This window comes from Branchiostoma belcheri, unplaced genomic scaffold (genome assembly GCF_001625305.1).
Source record: "Branchiostoma belcheri isolate BF01 breed outbred unplaced genomic scaffold, Haploidv18h27 scaffold39, whole genome shotgun sequence".
NCBI lineage: Eukaryota > Metazoa > Chordata > Leptocardii > Amphioxiformes > Branchiostomatidae > Branchiostoma > Branchiostoma belcheri.
Window position 1 is genome coordinate 2434410 of NW_017804009.1, and position 23582 is coordinate 2457991.

Genomic DNA, 23582 nt, shown 5'->3' on the forward strand with positions numbered 1-23582 from the left:
GAGTAGAAACAATATGTTTTCCTCCGGTAAACATAACTACATCTGCTCTAAAACTACTCTAATACAGTGAATGTGTGACAGGGCTTGTAGCAACAGCATAGACCATTCATTCTATATGTCAACCAACAGGCACACAAAGTTTGGAACGGAAATACATCCTACATTTTTATTTGCCTTGCTCTACGTATACTTAGTCTCCAATCAACATCAACATATGCTCCATATCAGCATCAAAAGACTATGAGCCTATTCTTGCAAGTCCTTTAGGTCTCTGTATGAAATCTCAACGATACTAGGGGTTTTTAAATGATCCTTTTAGTAACCATTTGCACAGGACGTCGGATTTATTCTAATGGCTGAACCCTAGGACGTGAATTACGACGCCTTCGAAATTACCAAACGATTTTTATAGCAACTGCTCAGCTGGACAGCTTTTTCATCAAAGAAGCATTCCTAAGCTATATACATTATTAAAGTTGTGCTAAATGGAGCAAGTTTATACGAACCGTTGTTAGTTAGGTTGCAGTTAAGGTCGCAGAACACAGTATTAACGGGCAACCCCCGGTGGGTCTATGGCGTGGATATAAAAAGTAGTGCGGACAAAACTCTTGAAGCTTGGCTAGAATGGCTTATATGAGAGGTAGCCAGGAGTAAATTGCGCTTTGTGTTATAGAAATATATCAGGTTTAAGACTGTATATAAGATTTGGATTGTGAAGCCTTTTTTTCTGTTCGTGTATAAATGCGCGGCATTACGCAACTGCGTTCCAGGGTGAGCTGGCTGCAGTTCAGTTGACCTCCGCAGGAGGCCATATAAAAGTGGTCGTTAACATGTTAAAAACCATAACTTTTTTGTTTTTATTTATTTTGTAGATTTTACCGTAAATTTCAACTTAATAGTTGGACGTGTTTCTCTAGTACAATGCACCCTAATAGAATTTTACCGCATTGAAGTGAGTCACCTTGGGGTCCTTAATTATAGAAGTCCCATTGGGAGAAAACTGTGTTCTGGCACCTTCTTTATTAATATTTATTATTATTTCCAGAATAGGATCCACGAGGCAATAAAAAAGGTATAAGAAATAACAATGATAACAGAATAACAAAATTAAATTAAATTAAAATTAGAATCAACTAAAAATGTAACATTTGTAAAATAAAGCAAATGCATCATGTTTACCTTCACATATGGTCTGCTCTGTTAATTCTAACTCGAATACATTCATATATATGGTGACAGGAGTCTAAATCCCTCCTACTGATAAAATTGCAACATCATGTAACCCAACACCAGTTACCAGGGAGACAGACGTCTGGTTCTGGGTATTGACTTTTTATGTTTGGAAAGGAAGAAGAGGAAACGTAGCAAAAGCCATATGTTTTCCTTCGGTAAACATAAGATATATAAGATAAGATAAAATAAGATATATGGAGACAAGAGTCTAAATCTCTCCTGCTATAATATTGCAACATAATGTAACCGTTACCATGGTGACAGACGTCTGGTTCTGGTCAATGACCTTTTGTCTTCCCAATAGAACGAGAACGAGAACAAAGCAAAAACAATATATTTTCCTTCGGTAAACATCACAATGAATAACGATAACGGAACAAGTAACGAAATAGATAAGATAAAACCTAGACAAAGTTGAAGAAAGAAAGTTGGCAGGGAAAAGGCATCGCAGGTCTTCGAACCCTTGATTGGCCTCCGGGGAAAGATCGACGCGGCAGGAAGCAGCTGGTTCACCGCGCGGGAGGGTGGAATTTTCCGTTCGGCACGCTGGAGCAGAAAATTGCTCATTAGAACGGGGCGTATCATTAAGACGACTTGAATCTTTCATTCCGCCTTGAGGTGGAGGCTCTACTCTTCCAGATGAGTGTTCCTAGCGGGGCTTTATTAGCGGATGGTATGAAGCGAGGGACGGGAAAGTCCAAGGGTATTGTAGGTGTTCAACCGTGCATCAACTATCTACGTAAAACAGACAGACCAAATATTACCTGTTGAGTATATGTGTGTAAGGCCACACCAAATAATTTTGATGGACGACGTCCACTCACGCGTTAATTTTGGCCTGTTTCAAGAAAAAAATAATAATAAATTTTCTCGTGACTATGTGAGTCACGACAGATGTGACTAAAGGAAAGACGACAAAAGTTGTTCCACTAATTTATTGCTTGTTGATTGTAACTCTGTCTGTGTTCTCTCGTTCGAATTTGTGTCCTAACATTTGCCATTCTTTAGTATATTTCAAATCTAGGCATCTTGTTTTTTTTGGCCATTCTTGCTTTTTCGCGCTCTCGCATTAGTTTTAGGGTCTGCAGAGGACGCCATCCATAAAAATTACTTGGTGTGGCCTAACCACATATAGCCAATGTATTCAACCTTTAGTTAATATGATTGCATTCAGTGTATCCACTCGGTTGGTTAACCTTTAGCGAACTGCATTAAAAGTGCTACTGTGCCAGTTTAGGATACATGCCAGCAGACGTAGCACGCTACAGGTTAATTGCACTGTACGGAATGTCTCGTTTCTTATCTATGATCTTTGGATAATATTATTGTATTCAGTGTAACCAATCGATGGAAATTCGTGGACGATTTGAACTTGATCGAGAGTCGTCAGATAAGCGGGAACTCTACGATCCAAAACGATCTCGACGAGTTGAATAACTGGTCAACGGTCCACAGAATGCAGCTTCACCCGAAAAAGTGCAAGGTTATGTACCTTCACTTTTCGAAAACAGTACCACCACTACCACCACTCAAAATAGACGACCACCCCCTACAGGAAGTGAAAGTGGCGAAGTTACTGGGCTTGCACCTGCAAGCAGACCTCAGATGGGACGCCCATGTAGACTACATGGTGAAGAAAGGCGGCACGAGGCTGTTCCTTCTCAGAAAACTGAAGACTTTCCGATTATCTATAGAGGACTTACTCACAATCTACACTAGCTACGTCCGACCAGTGTGTGAGTACGCAGTACCAGCGTGGCATCCAGGCCTTACACAAGCACAACGTAACCAGCTGGAGAGAATCCAACGCCGTGCCGTCAGAACTATCCTTGGCAAAAACTACACTAACTATGCTGACGCCTGTCTCCTACTTGGCCTCGAGACTTTGGAGCGACGACGAGACCACCTCTGCTTGACTTTTGCCAGAAAACTCTTACAATCTCCCGACTACCGACATTGGTTCCCTCCCCGCCGGGGGGACATCAGTGGACGTGCAACACGGTCCAGTAACCAGATTGACTGTTTTAGAACAAGAACCGAACGCTTTAGAAACAGCGCACTACCATACATGGTTAAGTTACTGAATAACTCTGAAGCGGCAATGTAAGAGTAATCTGTTGCTAATGTTGTACAGAAGCCTCTCACCGAACCTTTTTTTACTGTGTAACGTTTTAAACATGTATATTGATTATCAATCCATTTTCTATAGCAGAGGAATATTTTACGATTTATAAATTTTAACAATATTTAATAATATGTAATAATGTTTTAATAATAATACCCATATTTTAATGATATTTTGTGACCTCAGAGCAATTCAGGCAGCCAGTATGGCTGCCTGCGAGTATGTTGTCAGTGTAATGGTAATTGAAATTGTGTACGTCTGGAGTTTGCAATTTTGAAATAAACCATTCTACTACTACCACTCAGTTGGTGCATTAACAGTGCGAACGTAGCTGTTTGAATACCTGCCAACAGACCCAGCTCCCTACATGTTAAATGCACCTAATGCAATTTCAGGGCGGCAAAACAGCAAATACTCTACATAAGGAAACCTGTCAGACATTTACATGTACTGGCATTTTAGCACATTTTCTCATCATTTTATACTTGAAGCTTACAAACAGTCTCTTTAGTTTTTGGTACCATCCGTAAGTAGCTATAACCAGCCTACTTATACAAAATATACAACCGTTTTCCGTAAGTGACATCGCATTTTTCCCTCACAGATATCAGTTTGCTATGTGATAGGATTGATTCAACTTACTATACTACATTCAAAGAATGACCACAGCATTGACTCTGAAAATTCAGTTTCGCCGTCCTGAAATTGCATTTGCATGCCTTTAAAACTTTTGTTCCAACACAACAGAATGTCTTCACCTAGAACTTTCGACCAGTCATTCTTGTCTTCTTCAATAGACTGACCCAGTGAGACTTGTCACGTGGTATGTCTAAAGTGTCACGTTAACACTAGGTCAAAGGTATCTGGTAAACGATGTCGGCCCCCGTCGCGGCTGAGTGATGGGTGATGAAAATCCACTTTTGCCGGATTACTTTAAATGCAGCTTCAGCTATTTATCTCATTTTTTTTCATTTTTTTTAATTGAAAAAAAAAAAACAATTTCAGTCAAAACCTATGATAACTACTTTTACACGTGATAACGGTTGTATCAAGCATATCGCATTAATTCGCTACAAATAAGGTAGATATCAATTCTTCTCTAGTAGATTAATGAGATAGAGGGTCGCCATCTCATTAATTTACTAGATAGAGAACAAAATTCCCATTCTAGTGAATTAATGAGATAAAGGAATGCTATCTCATTAATTCACTAGACAGAGAACAAAATTCTTCTAGTAAATCAATGAGATAGAGGGTCGCTATCTCATTAATTCACTAGACAGAGAACAAAATTCTTCTAGTAAATTAATGAGATAGAGGGTCGCTATCTCATTAATTCACTAGATAGAGAACAAATTTCTTCTAGTAAATTAATGAGATAGAGGGTCGCTATCTCATTAATTCACTAGATAGAGAAAAAACTCTTCTAGTAAATTAATGAGATAGAGGGTCGCTATCTCATTAATTCACTAGATAGAGAACAAAAAACACCTAACTCAACAACACCTAACCACATCTCTCCTGCTCCAGGGTTCTCCAGCTCATAACTTTGATATAAATACAAAACTCACAGATACACTCCACATGTTTATTGCCCAATCCAAAAGATTCTGTGTCTCTTCTAGCTGAGCCACACTGAACATTCAATTGCTGTACAGTTATAAAATTGACTTTAATTGCAGGTGTAATTTATTTGATAATATTATTTGTGTATTTATCTTGTTCTAACTATTTATTATTGTTTTTCTATGTCATATGTCCAGGTATGTGTTAGGTGTGCACGATATCAGCATGCTTGCTGCCTAGTGCACACTTTGTATTGTCATGTTACAATTCTGAATAAATAAAATAGAGAACAAAATTAATAGAATGCTGTTTCTTGTTTATTTCACAGGTCGGGAAAAGTTGGGCAGAGATGAGAGTAGAGAGAGCAGATACCTACAGGAAGACAAGGTGCAGTTCGTGATAGACGCCGTGTATGCCTTGGCTATCGCCTTCGACAGAATGCACAAGGAGATCTGCGGCCCAGCCTACGCTACAAAAATCTGCAGCCAGCTCAGGGACATAGACGGAGAACTGCTGTTGTCCTATATTCGTAATGTTTCGTTCCATGGTAAGAAATTGCGTAATGCACTATCACTCAATATACCCTTAGGCACTACTCTCCAAGCAGAGATTTGGCGGGTTTTGGCGTGTTATATAGGATCATATAGGCCTTTATATCGGGCTCTCTTTGTACTACTATCCTTTTACGGGTGGTAATAAATGGATACTGCCGGGCCAATTCGATGCTGTCTTTGCAGTCACAGAAAAAGATCTGCTTGGAGATTGTTAGGTACAAGGACTTGAAGACTTCATTGTCTACATGTGACCATAAAATGTAACAGAAAGCTTCCATCGCGTTCAAAATACACCCTTACATTTCCATCTTACCATGAGAAAACAATCCTACAACTAAAATCAAAGAACCCGTATATCATAGAAGTCAAAACCGAGTAGAACTGTAACAGCAACTCTTCTCCCTGAGTCAGAAACATCAAGATTGAGACCAGCCCAATTTCTCACAAGTAGTGAGGACTAACTGACCCAATAGGAGAAGCAGGGGTTACGAGGCTGGTCGGGAAAATTCCCTACCCCATTTTAGACCATAATGGTTTGTTCCACTTCCGCTCACGTGGGTTCTTTAATGTGCTTGAGGTGTGTCTCTCCTCAAACACGGGACCTCCATTTTAACGTCTCATCCGATAAGACAAGACGTCCCTAACCGAAGCTAGGACCTAGGTACTCATTTTCACCTGAGTGAAGTTTGTACTTGCAATTAGTCCTCGGGCATATATTTACAATAAACTATGTTTGTTCTATCACACTTGTAGGTGCCAGTGGTGACCTCATTTACTTTGACGACAATGGAGATGCACCGGGAAGATATGACATCGTCCAATATCAAAAGTTAAATGGCAGGTAAGATTGGGGTACGAAATTGTCATCAGTACACAAATTATAAAAAAAATGAGCCGTATTGAAACAGTGGCTTGAGTGATGTATCAAGCACCTTTAAGTTACACATTTTGATACGGTCCTAGCACATAGAATACAATTATGTAAGAGTAAAATAAAAATTAGCATAAATAATACTACTAAATGCTACTTTTAATATCGTTATTATTGGGTTTGATTTCTTTTCTGTGTGTAGCGGAGTATGAAATGCCAGACGTTTTGCAAAATGAATTGGAGGTGTTAACAAAAAAGGCTAGAAAGGATAATAAAGCTTGTATTCTCTGTAGCCTCTATCAGGCTTCGGGAGGCGGCTGAAAAGAGTAGAAATCGGCCAAATAGAGAGATAACATGCCAAGCCTAGTTGTTTGGCTGGGGAGAACAGTTTGCTGCTCCCGGCCGACCAAACTCCCCTGGCATGTTATCGCACTATTTGGCTGATTTCTACTCTTTTCAGCCGCCTCCCAAAGCCTGGTAGAGGCTGCATTTTCTGTGCAATATTTACATCTTCTATTCTTAACAGATAATTAGTTACTACCTTTTTTCTTCAAAGTGTCTTTTGTAATAGCGTCTATTTAATCTCTCCTTTTAGCTATGACTACGTGACCATCGGAGACTGGAACGGGACGTTGCGGCTGAGCGGGACGTGGTCGTTCCCGGGTGTCCAGCGGGGCCTGGTCCCGCAGTCCGTCTGCAGCCAACCGTGCGGCCCCGCCGAGAAAAAACTCAAACCCGAGAAGGGCAACGCCTGTTGCTGGCACTGTGTAAAATGTGACGGCTACCAGTATCTATTAGACGAAAACACGTGTCGAGACTGTGGAGAAAAGTGGAAACCGAACGCCACTCGTACAGGATGTGTGCAACTGGACGTCAGGTTTCTTCGCTGGAATTCCGCATGGGCCATGTTCCCTGTGTGCATTTCCACCTTGGGCATCGCAGCCGCCATTTTCGTCATCACAGTTTTTCTGAGATTTCAAGAAACACCCATCATCAAAGCGTGTGGAAGAGAGCTAAGCTACATGATACTGTCTGGTATACTACTGGTGTATAGTGTAACGTTCTTACTGGTAGCGAAACCTTCAGCAGCCGTGTGCGCAATACGCAGGCTAGGACTAGGCCTGGGACTAACTCTTTGCTACGCGGCACTGCTCACCAAAACGAACCGAATTTACAGAATTTTCAAGCTGGGAAAATCGACGCCGAAGAAGCCGAAATATATCAGCCCGAACTCGCAGGTTTTTATCTGTTTAGGGTTGGTAGGTGTGCAGATGTTAGGGGTGATTGCGTGGCTTATAGCACAACCACCGAGCAGTAACGTAGAGTGGTTCAGACCGAGAGATCCGACGTTTGCGACCGGGATGCTTCTGTGTGGAACCAGCGATGTCTCCTTCATATCCTCGCTTAGCTACAGCATGGTCCTGGTGGTCATGTCGACGATATACGCCGTCAAGACGCGGCACATCCCGGATAACTTCAACGAGACCAAACACATAGGGTTCGCCGTCTACACCACCTGTATCATCTGGCTAGCCTTCATCCCCATCTTCTTCGGCACATCACAAGTCGTTAATAAGGTAAACACTCCAACTTACGTTAGCAGTTTAAAGCTGCATTATGTAATATTTGCTCGATACAAAAAGTCAATGTTTTGTCATTTCTTTACAAAGCACATTGAATCAACCGCACTTGTTTGCGAATAAGTGGAATTCAGAAAGTGTAGGTGCCAAACTATGACGCCTTACGAGTATGTTTAAAAGCCAAGTTTGTTTTACATTCTGGTATTTTGTGGTGGCACAACAAACTGTGTGTGTCTCTTGTGGGTTGTTTTAGCGCCAACAATAACTGTCAGAAATGCGGAATATTTGCAGAAATATGTTGAAAAGTGCAATTAAATTACAATCGCACAAATACTTTTAAATCATATTATTTTAATGTTTGTTGCAAAAAATATTACATTAAGCCACTTTAAACTGAAATTTACAACACAAGAAATTGGACGTACCCAAATTTTCGACTCTACAACTCCAGTCTTCGTCAAGGAATGAGGAACCCACCGCTTCATGTTGCGTCACGTTATGCAGATGACACACGTGACTCAGTGAGCAGTGGATCGTAGGTTCCAGGAAGTCTGTGGCGCCCCCGTCTTTGTTGAGGGAGACACACGGGCGTTAGCATTTATAATTTGTAACTAAGCTGTGAACTCTAGGCCTAACAAACTACTCTTTATACCCTATCTACTGGTCTTGGAGTTGGCACTTTCCAGAGAAAGCTTAAAGTATTGGCAATCTTTAGCAACTTCGTTAAGAAAACTAACTTTACATTGAAGACTCCTCAGTGTCAACCATGATAAGACACAGCGTTGGCCTTAGACTTGCTTGTGAGAGAGTTCATGGATAATTGGAAGCTAATACGCACAGAGACCAATCAACTAATGGTATAGCCACCCTAGAGAGAAACTAAAGCAATTGCCAATCTTATAGGAGTAGGTTATCTTTATCTTAACCAGTTCTTTTGGCCTAGTTTGATAGCCCAGGCTACTTTGTTAGATAGAAAAACGTACGGCATGAAAGAATCAGTTGATTAGTGAGGATAACTCAGGAAGTACACCAAGAGCGGGCAACGTACATTTGCATATAGAGCTGCAGTAATCTACAATTACAACTCACTAAACCGGGGTTAAAACAAAAACACTAAAGCCTTGGTCACAACCCACCGTACGTGCTTTTTGTCTGTACGTTTTTTTGGGAGGCTACGTCTGCTACGTTTTTTCTGAAAACGTGGGGAAGGAGTGGGGTCGACGCACGTCACTCGCACGGTTGCGCAAGGTGTAAGCGTGTGGTCTGCACGCCACGTCTAGCCGTGAGCGGTTCCGTGCATCCTACGATGCGCAAGTTATAAGTGAGTTGTACGTGCTTACAACGTACGATCTCTGTGCGATTGCAACTTTACTGTAAAGAGGTAATACTCACACGTGCGTCTTACGTACGGTACGTGCGGGGCACGCGCGTCGCTCGTACTCGCACGCACGGGTGGTGAATCCGCAGACCACACGTTGAAAATGTTTTACATGCACTTAAAGTTCTACGGCGTGTCTGCGTGCTCCCAAATCCGTACGGAGGCGGTACTCACAACGCACGGTTGCCCTACGTTTGCCCACGTTTTTGCACGTAGACAGTAATCATAATGATAACAATAATACTTATAATCATAATAATAACTGATAATAATAATGATTCATAATTCTACACATAACTGATAATAATAATAATAATAAGCATAATAATAACAACAATACTAATATTCAAAATAATCACTGATCATAATAATCATTCATAATTCATAATAATAACTGATCATAATAATAACAATAATACTCATAATCATAATAATAACTGATAATAATAATGATTCATAATTCTACACATAACTGATCATAATAATAATAATAAGCATAATAATAACAATACTAATAATCAAAATAATCACTGATCATAATAATCATTCATAATTCATAATAATAACTGATCATAATAATAACAATAATACTCGTAATCATAATAATAACTGATAATAATAATCATTCATAATTCTACACATAACTGATCATAATAATAATAATAAGCATAATAATAACAACAATACTAATAATCAAAATAATCACTGATCATAATAATCATTCATAATTCATAATTATAACTGATCATAATAATAACAATAATTATAATCATAACAATAATCATAATAATCATTATCATAACAATCACTGATCATACTAATTATTCATAATTCAACTTTTTTTCATATCTTGTCTATTTCTATCAAGTTCAACTCATTTCAGTTTACACGTCTTGTATTAGCATGCCGTTGACACATCCTGCCTTTCTTCCTACAATAATGAGATTCCCGACGAACGTTGCCACGTCTAATTAAGGCAACAACGTGATTAAGGGCTCACGTACGCCAAGACGTTTGCGCCATGCAAATTGTCTTTCTCGGTCGGAAATGTTTCTCCAACATTTTTTTTCGTAACAGTACAACAAAGTTTATATTCCTTATAGCCTTCGACAAACCAACTCTAACTAATTATACGGTCAACTACATTTATACAGTAAGACCATGGTTTGATTATATGAATGACATCCACGCGCGCATGAATTTTCGGTCGTTCCCTCCCCCCCAAAAAAGGTTTTTAACCTTACTGTAAATCGTACAAAACTATTGCAAAATGAGCAAATATATACCGTAAGTTGCAAAAAAATATTTGAAAACGATTCCAATGTCGTAAAATACCAAAATCAAACAAAAAAACGACAATGTAAATAATAGAGTAGATTATTCGTCATACCATACTCTGTGTCATTTGTTCTGCCTTTATAACGACGTACATTTCATAATGAAAGCAACTTATTTGTTGCAACTTTTTTTTATTCGCACGCTCGCATTGGTTTTGGGGTTCCCAGAGGATGCCATCCATATAATCAAATCTAGGTGGCCTTACTAAGAAGTGACAGAAAGTGGAAAGTAATTGTGAATACTAGATAAATATACAATGTATAGTTTACATGTAACCTGTGCTTAGCCCAGGGGGGCAACTATGTACAATAAACGTATTAATTAATTGATTAATTAAATAATTAAATAATTAATTAATTAATTATGTGTCTGCTTCAGGCACTAAGCTGCATGTAGTTTCAAGGTCGAACATGTTGAGATTCATAACTCTTATTTGTTATTATAACTCTTTCTTTTGAATGACATTTATCTATTATCATTTTGACCCCACAACCGCCATATATTATTTGCTATGTATTACCTTGTTTCCTAAGCATTTAATTTATCATTGTTAGGCCATGTTGATTTGATTATATGGCATCCTCTGGGAACCCGAAAACTGATGCGAACGTGCGAATAAAAAAAAGTTTTGCAAAAAAAAAGTTGCTTTCACTATGAAATCTACGTGGTCATGAAGGTTGAACAAATGGTACAGAATATGTTATGGCGAATAATTTACTCTTCGAATTCATTTCTTTACATTTTTGTCTTTTTTCTTTTGATTTTGGCATTCTACGACATTGGTATCGTTTCTAAATAATTTCCTTGCAACTTATGGTATATTTTTGCTCATTCAGCAACTTTTTTGCACGATTTACAGTATGGTTGAAAACCTTTTTTTTTGTAAACGGCCGAAAATTCATGCGCGCGCGGATGTCATCCATATAATCAAATCAACATGGCCTTAGTAAAGAATATCAACAACCATAGTAAAATCTAAGTCGTAACCGGCAGAGAAAACACGCTTGTAGTATTCTACAAGCAGACTACTGTATTTGGTATGATTGATACGCACTCACTGATAATGTTCATTTTAAAGTCTAAAACTCCCACACACATACGTACACTCTAGGGATCTAAGCGTGTTCATTTAACTTACTTACGGCCACCATATGTTATTAGATACAAACGTTTGAAGCCCCTGCCACACATTCACGACCTTCCACCGAATTTGTTACCGAGCATCAGCCTGATTCGTCTGACGTTCGGGAGCAAGACCTATGCCATTCTATACGGAACAATTTTGAGTTTAATTTGAGTCAAATTTAACCCCCCCCCCCCAACACTGCTAACTTATTCCCACAATGCTGGTGTTCTGATGACTGATGTCAGGAGCAGCCTGAGCAGATTTAGGCCAAGCCTACCTTTCTATACGAGTCGAAACGAATTGGCGTTAAATTTTGGTCAAATTTGAATCCCAAACACTGCTGACTTACTCCCTAATGATTGGCTGGTGTTTTGTTGACTTACAAGCGAACATAAGCCAAAAATGTGGGGTCGTGTGGCGTAGTGGCAGAGTGCTCGACTCGGAACCAAGAGGTCCCGAGTTCGAGTCCTGACATGCCACCGATCTTGTGCCCTTGGGAAAGGCACCTTACACGACTTTCTTCACTTTGCTCAAGTAAAAATGAGTATTGTATTGTCCCGTGTTGGCGTTGGAATTAATATAACTTTTTAAAAACTTGAGTGTGCCGTCACCACGTCTTGTGACTATATGTTGAAAAAAAAAAAATGGTCGAACCTCCCGACCAACCCCTGAATGTTTTGAACATTTTGAAACATTCAGCTGAATAGTAGCTGAATTCGCCGAAGTGAAGCCAACTTTGCGCCGACCTACTCCTCACCATGGTTGGGCGGTGTCCAGCTAGTGTTCACATCGGGAGGCCACATCCGTGAATATGTGTCAGGGGTTTAACCGCCCTTATTCACAGGCGGCTGTCCGCCTACACTGCTCCAGAACACGTTAAGCCTGCGATCAAGGAAAGAGAGGATGATTACTCCAAAATCCTGATATATGAATGTGTGGGTGGTACTTTCAATGAACCAGTAAAGTTTGCTCATTCTGCATGGAAATTGGACTGGCACTCGACAGGAATAAGGTGCTGACTTTCGGTAGAGTTTCCTGAATGTTTGGCTGAACACAGCTCAGCCATTCGGAACGGGAAGGCAGACAACTGATAATATTTAGAACGTCAGACGTCCTAACCACGCGAATGCGTAGAATGATACTGATTCTTTATTTGCCACAACAAAAAATACAGGGACTTTTGTATGGTCTTCTACAACTAAAGATCTAATAAAGTTGAATACATGTGTGGATAACTTCATCCTACGTATAGAATATATGTATGTGGCAAGTTACATACAGAATATATACATGTAACGTTATCAATGGTAGAAATAAAGGTTTAATTATTCTCTAATATGTAGCCTCTAAGGTTGAAACATTCTTTAGTGTATTTTCCTATTTGAGTGCTGTATTGGTTATCTCACCTGAGAATGTAATTGAATTTATCTATGGGATCTAACGTACTGAAATCATTTGTAAAAGTGGAAAGAAAAGTGAACAGCAATAGGCGCTTATCATTGTATAGTGTACAATCCATTATAACATGGTACTCATTTTCAATCATGTTTGGACAAAATGGACAGAGAGAGCACCCCATGCAGTGCTGTATCAGAGTATATGGTCCAGGAATCCTCCAAGAGCTTGAGCGTATGGGCTGGGACTTACGTTGAATATGTTTATGGACGTGTTCATGTCGATTGGATCTAACGTACGTATGGTAGCTTTTCGTTAAAGCCCCTGTCACACATCAATTCACGACGTTGGCCTCCCAAATTTGACAGACTAGCCGAACCTTAAACCATAGTTAGGGGTAGGTCGGCGACAAGTCGGCTGGTGTTCAGCAAATTCGGTTATATTGAAAATGCTGAAGCATTCGAGAGTTGGTCGGAAGGTTTCGGACATGGTTGGCTGGTGTTCGGCTATAAGTTAGCAGAACACCAGACAACTATTCGGGATACGGAGTATGAATGGATGAATGAATGAAAGTCAGGAGTTATGTCCAGGGAAAATGTGACTCAAATTTAACTCAAATTCAATCCCGCTCACCCTAGAACGTAACGTTTCGCATTGCAGCGCTTTTATACACGAACAGGAAAAAACCTCCTTATTATTATCTTATTATTATCTTAAATAATTATTATCTTATTCCAATGATACAAAATTGTTTAGGACAAGCCAGGAAGGTTGGCGGTTCTAGCGCTAGCCGTTCAGACGCTATGTGAAAAGTTGGCACTTTTAGCCCCCCCCCCTCGTCTAGATAGGGTTCAAAAAATTTCGTCCGCACTACTTTGTACACCTACGCCATAGACCCCCGGGGGTCGCCCACTAATACGCGTTTTTTAAGGCCCTAAGCGGACTCCGATCAGGCCATACATTACACCGGACCAGCCCGCGGGGTTGGAGGCACACTTCCTGCCACCTGTGCGGTGCGATATACTTCTTAACGTCTCCCCGCAGGCCATACTTCTATAGTAAACTGCAGGCAATTACCAGTGATGAATGGTGCCTAACGCCTACTGGTAATTGGCCGACAGTAAGCCCGTGTACGCTCTACAGCAACAGTATCTCGCTCTATACAGGGTTTTTGTAAAGAAGTTGTAATCAGGTACACACGGCTTCTCTTCCGTCTATCACTGTAATCTCGTGGATGGACGACGGGCGTAGCTTACTTAGGCCGTGTTGATTTGATTATATGGATGACATCCAAGCGCGCATGAATTTTATATAAAGAATGGCTTATCAGATAGCTTCAACTTGTGGTGTAAGACAAGATTGTAACCTCAGCCCGTTGCTATTTAACCTATTATTATGTTAGTTTATTTTAAATGCTATATTGCAAAACAACAGTTGAAGTGTAACTGTTTATGAAAGAATGAAATAATAAGATAGAACTTATAGCATTAAGTCTAAAATGACAGGTGTAAAATTGGATTAAAACATTACAAATTACGTCCCTTTCCTGAAAAAAATTCGATCATACTGTAAATCGTACAAAGCAGTTGCAAAATGAGAAAATATGGCATATATTGCAATCAAATGTATTTCAAAACGATACTTATGTCGTAGAATGTCATTTTCAATTTCAAAGAAAAAAAGAAAATGTAAAGACATGAAAGTGAAGAGTCTATTATTCGCCATAACATACTATGTGTGTTTAGTCATTTGTTCAACCTTCATGACCATGTAGATTTCATAATAAAGGCAACTGTTTTTTATCTATTTATTTATTTATTTATTTATTTGAAATTTGTCACAAAGACAGGACAGGAGGAACAGGCATATGCCTTTTCCACGCCCCCTGTCCAGATAAAAACATACAGAAATCTAAAATACAAGTAATATAGAGATGACAAATACAAGTAAGCACTAACAAGAAGTAAATAAGGGTTATTTACGAGGGGTGTTCAAAAAGTTCTCGGCCTCACCTAGAAAACGTCAGGGCAGTAAAATTTTTCTTACACTATTTTTCAATATAGTCCTCTCTAACTGCAATGCACTTGGTCCAGTGATGCTCCAGCTTTATTTTCCCATTGTGGAAGAAGGTTGCATCTGGACCCCCCAGATTGGCCTATACCGCATAGATGACGTCATCATTACCATCAAAACGTTGACCACATAAGTGAAACTTGAGTTTAGGAAACAGGTAGAAGTCCAAGGGTGCTAGTTCAGGTGAATTGGAAGGGTGGGGTTAGACTTCAAAGCCAAATTCGTTTGCTGCTGCCACTGACCCCTGTGCTGTGAGGACAGGTGCATTTTCATCACGACAGCTCGGTACTTTCCTCTCCTTTTCTCTTTGACTGTTGTACTAAATTGTCGCAATTGTGTTGAATAGTACTCCCCATTGATGCTTTAACACCTTCGCATGTAGTCAATTATGATTACTTCCTTACTGTCCCAGAAAACAAAGGCAAAAACCCTGTCAACGGACGAAACTCGCTAAAACTTCTTTGGCGGCCGGAAAAAAATCTTCATCCATTGTTTGCTCTGCTGTTTTTATTCGGGCTGAAAGTGGTGAACCCAGCTCATCTTGGGTTACAAATGTTTTGAGGAAATTGCATGGATTGGACTGAATTCGTTCCTTGAAATGTCCAGCCTGTTTAACTTCTGATGTTCAAAAAACATTAGAGGCACCCACCATGCAGACAGTTTTTTCATCCCCAGGATGTTCGATAAAACATTGTGAACTGAGTCATAACACAGGCCAAAGAACCTGCTACATGTTGGCCAGTCTCACATCTGTCATTCACTACCATGTGATGGATGGCCTCAACTGGATTGTCCGTGGTGCTGATTTGTGGCATCCTGACCTATGTTCATCTTTTGTGCTCTCCTTGCCGCGCTTATAGCTAGTAACCCACTTCTTTATAGTTGAATAAGAAGGGGAGTCATCACCAAGTGTCTTGACCATGTCTTCATGGATGTCCTTTGGAGACATCCTTTTTTATCGATACACTTGATCAGAGCTCACGCGTCTGTTGCGGCCATTTTGTGATTTTCCCTCACCCACCCCATTTTCATGGGGCGTCACGTGCTTATTAATGAATATAAGAATTTGAATTTTTGTGTGCAGTGATGTAAGACGTCATAGTATACAGCTATACCAAAGAATAGGAGTTTGACCTTTATTTTCTAGGTGAGGCCGAGAACTTTTTGAACACCCCTCGTACATCAGGGCCCATCATCCGTACAGTCTTACTGGGTCAGTCTGTCTCAAGTTTTAACTTTAAACACTAAAACATTTGTTTATTCGTTTATTTGAGTTTACCACCAGATATACAAGTGGAGGGAGGACAAAACAGGTTCATTGACACCTATACAGGTTGTCCTCCCAAACACAACATACAGAATATAAATACAGATTACATTATTAAATACAAAAACAAATTGCAATAATGAACATCATTAGCATCAAATATTGTACATCAACATCAAGTATAATACATTAAACATCAAATACTGTACAATGCAATATTAAGCTATATACACATGTAATACATTATTTACAAAAATATCAATGATTAAAAACTGGATAGTAACACTAGTGAGGTCGTAATGCCGTGCAGGAGGCGCACCCACATGACTTGGACAAAGAGCAAGGAAGGCTAGGTCAGAGCTGTAGTGGGCAGTGAATCTACAGAAAGTCTTAACTACTGAAATTCTTAACTGAACATCTTAGCTTTCGTGACGGTGGTATGTCATTATTAACTTTCTAAATTTAAACGAATAATCTTCATTTGCTTCTTGACAGCAATGGGCCATGGCAAAATAAAGGAGGATCTAGGAAGGGTCTTGAGCTACCACTTTTGAATTAAATATATAATTATGTGCCAGCCCAGGATGGAAGAGGTTGGTTTGTCAAGAGGTGATAAATGATGCCTAAATACCCTCCGCGTACCATCAAGTCTATTAGACCAGTTGACAGAGTGGCAACAACCTACTTCTGATCCTACACAGAAAGTCTTTAGAGCCTCCTGCCTGAGGCAAGTCTTTCTCCCATGCCTTTACCCTTCTGTACCCGAGAGATGGCAGAGATACGATTTACAGCAGTAATGCCTGCTGAGATAAGTACCAGGGAGGTCACCACACGCTATCATACGTCCCGTACATTACCAGGCATTTACTGAGCCCACAGACGATGTGCGTGCACAATAACATGCTATTCCTGAGCTGATGAAGTCAAGGGACAAACTGGCGTGACCCATTCTGCCCTTGGCATATTGTTGCATGAATTGTACAGGGAAACATGTCTGATATATTTCGCTGAAATACTGATGGTAGGAGGTTAAATCTTGAGTAGGGGACTTAAGTGGGTGCTGCCTTGTGTTGCAAAGGGCACTTAATGGGCGTCAAACTGGTTCTGCCATTGACTTCTCACCTCTCCTGTCTGCTCTCTGATGTGAAATGAAGCCTACAGGGGTGACTCTAACTGTTTTCACCTCTGTCAAGGTGACTGCGTGGTCTGCAACTCGGAACGTACATGCACATGTACATGCCTCTGCCCTGTATATAACCTAGAAAAGTGCACTGTATAAAGTCCTTTTTGAGGTCAAATTTTCAACTCAAGAGATTGTTCTCACCTAGAGCTTTCGATCAGTCACTCCGGTCTTCTTCAACAGACTAACCCAGTGGGATTTGTCACGTGGCTTCTCTGAAGTGTGACGCCAACACTGGGTCAAAGGTATCTGGCAGACGATGTCGGCCCCCGTAGCGGTTAGGTGATGGGCCCTTACGTAAAGAGCCTCTTTCACCCCTCTCAGGAAGTAGTGTTGTTCGGTATTCTTGTCCAGTATTCTGTCTGGTGAAACAGAATGTTAAGGTGACTCTATGTAGATGCGGTGTGATACTGGACACTGAACAATGCTATTTCCTGAGAGGGGTGAAAGTGGCTTTTTATATCAGGGGCCATCACCCTTCACTCAACCGCGACGGGGGCCGACATCGTTCACCAAATACCTTAGACCCAGTGTTGACATCACACTTCAGAGAAGCCACGCGATAAGCCTCACTGGTTCAGTCCACTGAGGTAGGCCAGAGTGACTGGTCGAAAGCTCTGGGTGAGAGCAATCCTTTGTGTTCGAGCAAAAGTTTAAAACACTGACATGCGATGTTTACATACACAGGAAGAGATCCAATTCATGGCTCTGTCGGTGTCCCTAATCCTGAGTGCGACCGTCCTTCTCTGCTGCTTGTTCGCACCCAAGTTGTACATAGTCCTTCTACATCCGGAGATGAACGTACGACCTCGCCGCGTCTCCAAACAGGAGGCCATGGTCCAGCAGGCCGTGGCCAAGTGGAGAAAGGCGGTAGAGGCCCGTAAGGCATCCATAGGTGCATCGTAGTTGTTTTATGTTCTGCAGTAGTATAGGTTAAACGTTTGCCCATCGTGCCGTATACTGCCATGCATGTAAATTTGCATGTGCGGGGATCGAAATACTGGGTGCATGTACACCTTGGTGCACCTAAAATTGGAGCTGTGCACCCAATTTTTTCTGTGGGTGTGCCGTTGCACTTCGTAGGTTTATGTATATAAAGATATGAAATGTATATTAGCTATATGGTAAACAACATATTCTTGACATCTAAGTGTCAGAAAAATGATAAAATCTTTAAGATTATTCTATATGGTGCACCAAAACAAATTGAGCACCCTTTTTTTCTCTATGTTGGGCACACCAGCGCACCTATTCTCAAAAATGAGTTTCGAGCCCTGATACGTGGTTGCACCTTGGTGCTCGTCATCTCTGAATGCATCAACTCATCCTTCACCCATGCACGGTTTGCAGCATGCTACCTGAGTTCATACAAAGGGCATGTCTGTTTATGGCACTTTCCAACGCATGGGGAAACTTCGGGAGACCGTTGGAGCATTTGATGGTATTGTCAATATGAATACTAATATACATATAATGATAGCATGAAAGTTCAACTGAGTTGGTAAAATACACAATGAAAACTAAACGATTCTGCAAGTCAAAAAAATTGACTCGCCAGAATTTTCGAAAGAATCGCTCGGTGGTCATCAGCTTTCTGACCCAAGTGCTGTGTCAAAGTTCATCGGAAGTCGGTACCGCCCCACGTCCCGGTTGAGAGAAGGTTGGTATGCCCTGATGTAGATGGCTTCCTTCTCTCCTAGGAGGATCCTGCATCAGGGCATACCAACCTTAAGGTAAGGTGTGTTACCAATATCACAACAATAGCAATGAAGGGAATCTTCATTGCTATGAAGTTTGAAGTACCTCACCACCATGTCTTGTATTGTCCATGTTGAATTGTAAATTTAAAAAAAGGAATCTTTATCAGCAACGACGACACTAGTCTACCTAACATTCCTCTTTTGAACTTTTAATGCACCCAATGCAATTTCAGGGCATTAAAATTGATTTTCAATTGTCTTGCACATTGTGTCAACCCTATCCCATAGCATATTGTTAGGAAAAATACCATGTCACTGAAGGAAAACTGCTGTTTGTTTTGTAACGTAGCCAGATTTTCAAAGTCGATTCTCTGGTAAATCTTGTAGTAAATTAAATCAATCCTATTCATAGCATACTGATATCTTTGAGGCAACAATAGGATGTCACTGACGGAAATTAGTTCTTGTTTTATATAGTTATTTATTTCTTGTTTTATATAGTTATTTATTGGTGGTACCCATAAATAAATAAATGTTTTTTTTTTCTATTTCGAACGATTAAACATTAAAAATGGTGAAAATGTGCTATGAATTATAAACAAATTTATGTTAATATCAGACAAATTTTCTCATTCAGAATGTCTCCCTGAAATTGCATTGGGTGCTTTGTAGTTATTACAGTGTAGAAATACACGAATCACAGTGTAGAAATACACGAATGAATTGTCACGAGAATCATATATAATTATACGATTATGATCTAACGGAATTATTTAAATGCAACTTTTAGCAGATCCCAACGAAACAGCAGAGACCTTGACGACGGTGTTATCTTCAAGTGAAGCCCTCGTTGGAAACAAAGACTCCAACGGTCCCCGGGTGAAGTGGAGATCAGACCTGCTGGATACCGGTCCCAAGGACGACTACCGAGGGGACGCAGAGGGAGAGGAGGCCGCGGAAACAGAGGCAGCCACCAAGTGGAGAAAACCTCACGGTCACCTCTTCAGACTGGACGGAGACGAAGACTCCCAGATCCTCCTACGGACATCTGGTTCCGTTGGCAATGTCAGCCCGGCCAAGCTAAGATGGCGGAAAGTCGCCGCCCTCGCTCTTCAAAAGCACCGAGCGGGAGAACTATACAGAAGCTCGTCGGGGAATCACCTGAAAGAGGGTGTGAAAATAAACGAAAACCAGAACCAGATTTTTCCACCCGACGGTGAAGCGAAGTCGACGGGACAGCTCAGTCGTTCGCCGTATTCGCGGGACAACCTCCCAACACGGGGGATCCTCACCAACAGAAATACAAACGGTAAGGAACTGGAGAGCGTCGGGAAGTATAGCTCTCTAAGAAGAGGGTCGTTACAGGCGGAAGATATGCGTGTCAAAAGAAACATTATTTCGGATAAGAGCAGCGACTCTGTCCACAGCATGGGTAACCGGTGGAGGAGAGGCTCCATGCATGTGACGACCTTGGAGGAAAGGAAAGAACCAGCGCCGGACCCAACCCCACCAGCCCCGGCTCCACAGACTAAAAAACCCGAGCTGTTGCGGAAACAGTCCTCCCTTGAGGACGACAGCAGAGTTAGACGTGCCAAAGAAAGCTTTGCGGGCTGGAGAAAAAAGTCCATGTCGGAAGACAGCCCCATAGTAAACCAGATTGTTGAGAATCCTGCTCCTGCAGAGAAAAAGGAGAGCAACCTACCAGATAATTTGCCCGCCTGGGCGGCGGCTGCTAGGTGGAGAAAAACCGCTTCTTCTAGCAAACTGTTAGCACAAAGGACAGCCGAACGGTCAAAAAAGGCCACCCCACAACTTGAAACGTTAGTAACACAAGCAACGGGCAATCGGGAAAATTCAAACACTCTGAAGAAAACAACAGACAACCCCTCGAACATACACACCAACCCTACCGACGTCCGTGAGGGGCCCTTTGGATTTCTCCAGGACAAAAACTCGAATTATCAAAATCCAGTGCCCATACAGCCACGGGTTCGAAACCCACCCATGCCTCATAATGCAAACCCAAGCAATCCGACGTCCATGGGCGGGAACAAAAGGTCATCGAAGGAGATACAGGATGACAGCCCAACTTCACCAAAGACGGAGCTACCCGGAATTGCTTTGATGGCAATAGCAAGATGGAAACAGGCGGCAGAGGCAACAAGGAAAGCAAAGGAGAAGGCGATCGGTAAGTGGCAGCGACCCTTTGACATTGTGACTCCCTTAGAGTCAACGATAAAACATAAGATCCGTGAATAGTTTCATCAAGTTTGTAAGTCACCGAGTAAAGAGACCCTTTTTACACAACCAAGTCTTTTATTCACAGCCGAGGTTTCGGTGACCGTCTCTCACCTTTCTCAGGGCAATTCTGAATGGTTTACATTGCACTGCAGCACAGGTGTCGCTGCTATATATGCATTCCCAAACGTATAATATTTACATATTTACACACATTCGTGATTACAGGGAAATATATATTAAACATCTTAGAACATAAGATGAATTCTACCTTGTCATGGAATGCTATAGATATGATGTTTTGTGTAATAAGCTATTCACATTTCTTGATTCTAATATTAAAAATTTCAAGAAACACGATGCTCCAAACATATCTTTAGTTGCAATAGCTCCCACATTACAAACAAGACTGGCAATGAAGACATACTTTGCCATGGCGACAGTGGTTGCTGTTAGGGTAATTGTTTGCATGGCACTGTCATGATTTCATGATTTTAAGGAAGATTTGGTAACTGTTAAGTCTAGACAGATACAGTGCACTCCTCCCCTGAGTGTATAGTGAACGAGCCCTGGGGTCACAGAAAGTAGGGCTATGGGGCAGAGAGGTCTTCCCAAGGGTTTCCAGGAATGTGGGCATAGATGTGGGTCAGAGACATGCCTGTGGGCATTCCATTCCTGTGGACAAAATGTCTGTACCATTCCTAGAATTCTTGCAAACTGCACACAATACTGTACCATTAGGCTCCTCCCTGAGACGTCGCCAAAAAGATAAATTTATGACTTACGTGACTAATGCCGTGCCATTTGAATAAAACATGATGACCATTTATTAGCACTGTTTTCTCTGTGCGATTTGTCATTTATTCTGCTTGATAAATACCTTCTATCTGATCCTACAGGAAATGTCGAAGGGGTGTTAGGAAATATCTTCCAAAGTGAAGAAGAGGAGGCCGCCTCACAAAACCCCGTTGTTCACACTCAGCGACCAGCAAAAGGCAAGGGTAAGTTTGTAAATGTATCTGACAGGGTTTAGAATTAAAACTTTAGATTCAACACAAAAAAAGTGCTCTCACCTAGAGCTTTCGACCAGTCACTCTGGTCTTCCTCAGTAGACTGACCCAGTGAGGCTTGTCACGTGGCTTCTTTGAAGTGTGACGTCAACACGGGTCAAAGGTATTTGGTAGACGATGTCGGCCCCCGTCGCGGTTCGGTGACTCGTCGAAAGCTCTAGGTGAGAGAACTTTTTTGTGATGGATCGAAAGTTTTACTCTAAACATTTAACTACCAACACAGATGAACTTTTATGATAGTATCAGACAATGTATTTGTGTTTGGGGGTCAAGTTTGCCTCAAATTTAACTCAGATTCGTATGTAAAGGTAGGTGTGGCCTAAATCTCGTCAGACTGCTCTCGAGCGTGGCAGGTATTTGGGACAAGGCCCTGAATCAGTGAATGTGTGATAGTAAAAAAAAGTTAAAACTTGAGTGTGCCGTCACCATGCCTAGTCTTTAAATATCCCATGGTGTTGCACAAGAAATATTTTGATCATTTACATCTATCACCACTCTAAAAACAATTGTTTCATGTTGCCTATTCAGCGTTCTCCAACGGTGGAGTCAACCCCGTTAAAACGAAGGACACGTCGGTCCGAGTCGGCATCCCGGCCAGCGAACGTCCGCCCAGCCATGTCTGACAGAGACCGACGCCTTTCTTTACCGTAGAACAAGAGCTACACAACAGACCAAACAGCCTCCGGGTTAATTCCGGACTTCCAGTTTAAAATTCCGGACTAATTCCCCTATCCCAACAACTGTACATCTAGATAGGCTAAAACATATCGTTAACTATGGGTAAAAAAATGTAACAAATATATTACGTAACATCTGTTAAAAATAATGTAAGAAATATATTTACGTAGCAGCCATTGAGGACCCCTTGGGAATTAACCTAATTCTGCA

General features: G+C 41.0%; 1 protein-coding gene across 1 annotated transcript in view; it reads left to right on the forward strand.

Moving 5' to 3' along the window:
* LOC109476721 (metabotropic glutamate receptor 6-like) overlaps positions 1-23317 on the forward strand; it is a 78508-nt gene extending 55191 nt beyond the window's left edge. The window contains exons 5-11 of the mRNA XM_019777725.1: positions 5253-5471; positions 6232-6319; positions 6945-7926; positions 18374-18566; positions 20177-21574; positions 22524-22625; positions 23223-23317. Of these exons, the coding sequence (XP_019633284.1) occupies positions 5253-5471; positions 6232-6319; positions 6945-7926; positions 18374-18566; positions 20177-21574; positions 22524-22625; positions 23223-23317 (3077 nt within the window). The remainder of the gene's footprint in view (positions 1-5252; positions 5472-6231; positions 6320-6944; positions 7927-18373; positions 18567-20176; positions 21575-22523; positions 22626-23222) is intronic.
* The last annotated feature ends 265 nt before the right edge of the window (positions 23318-23582 follow it).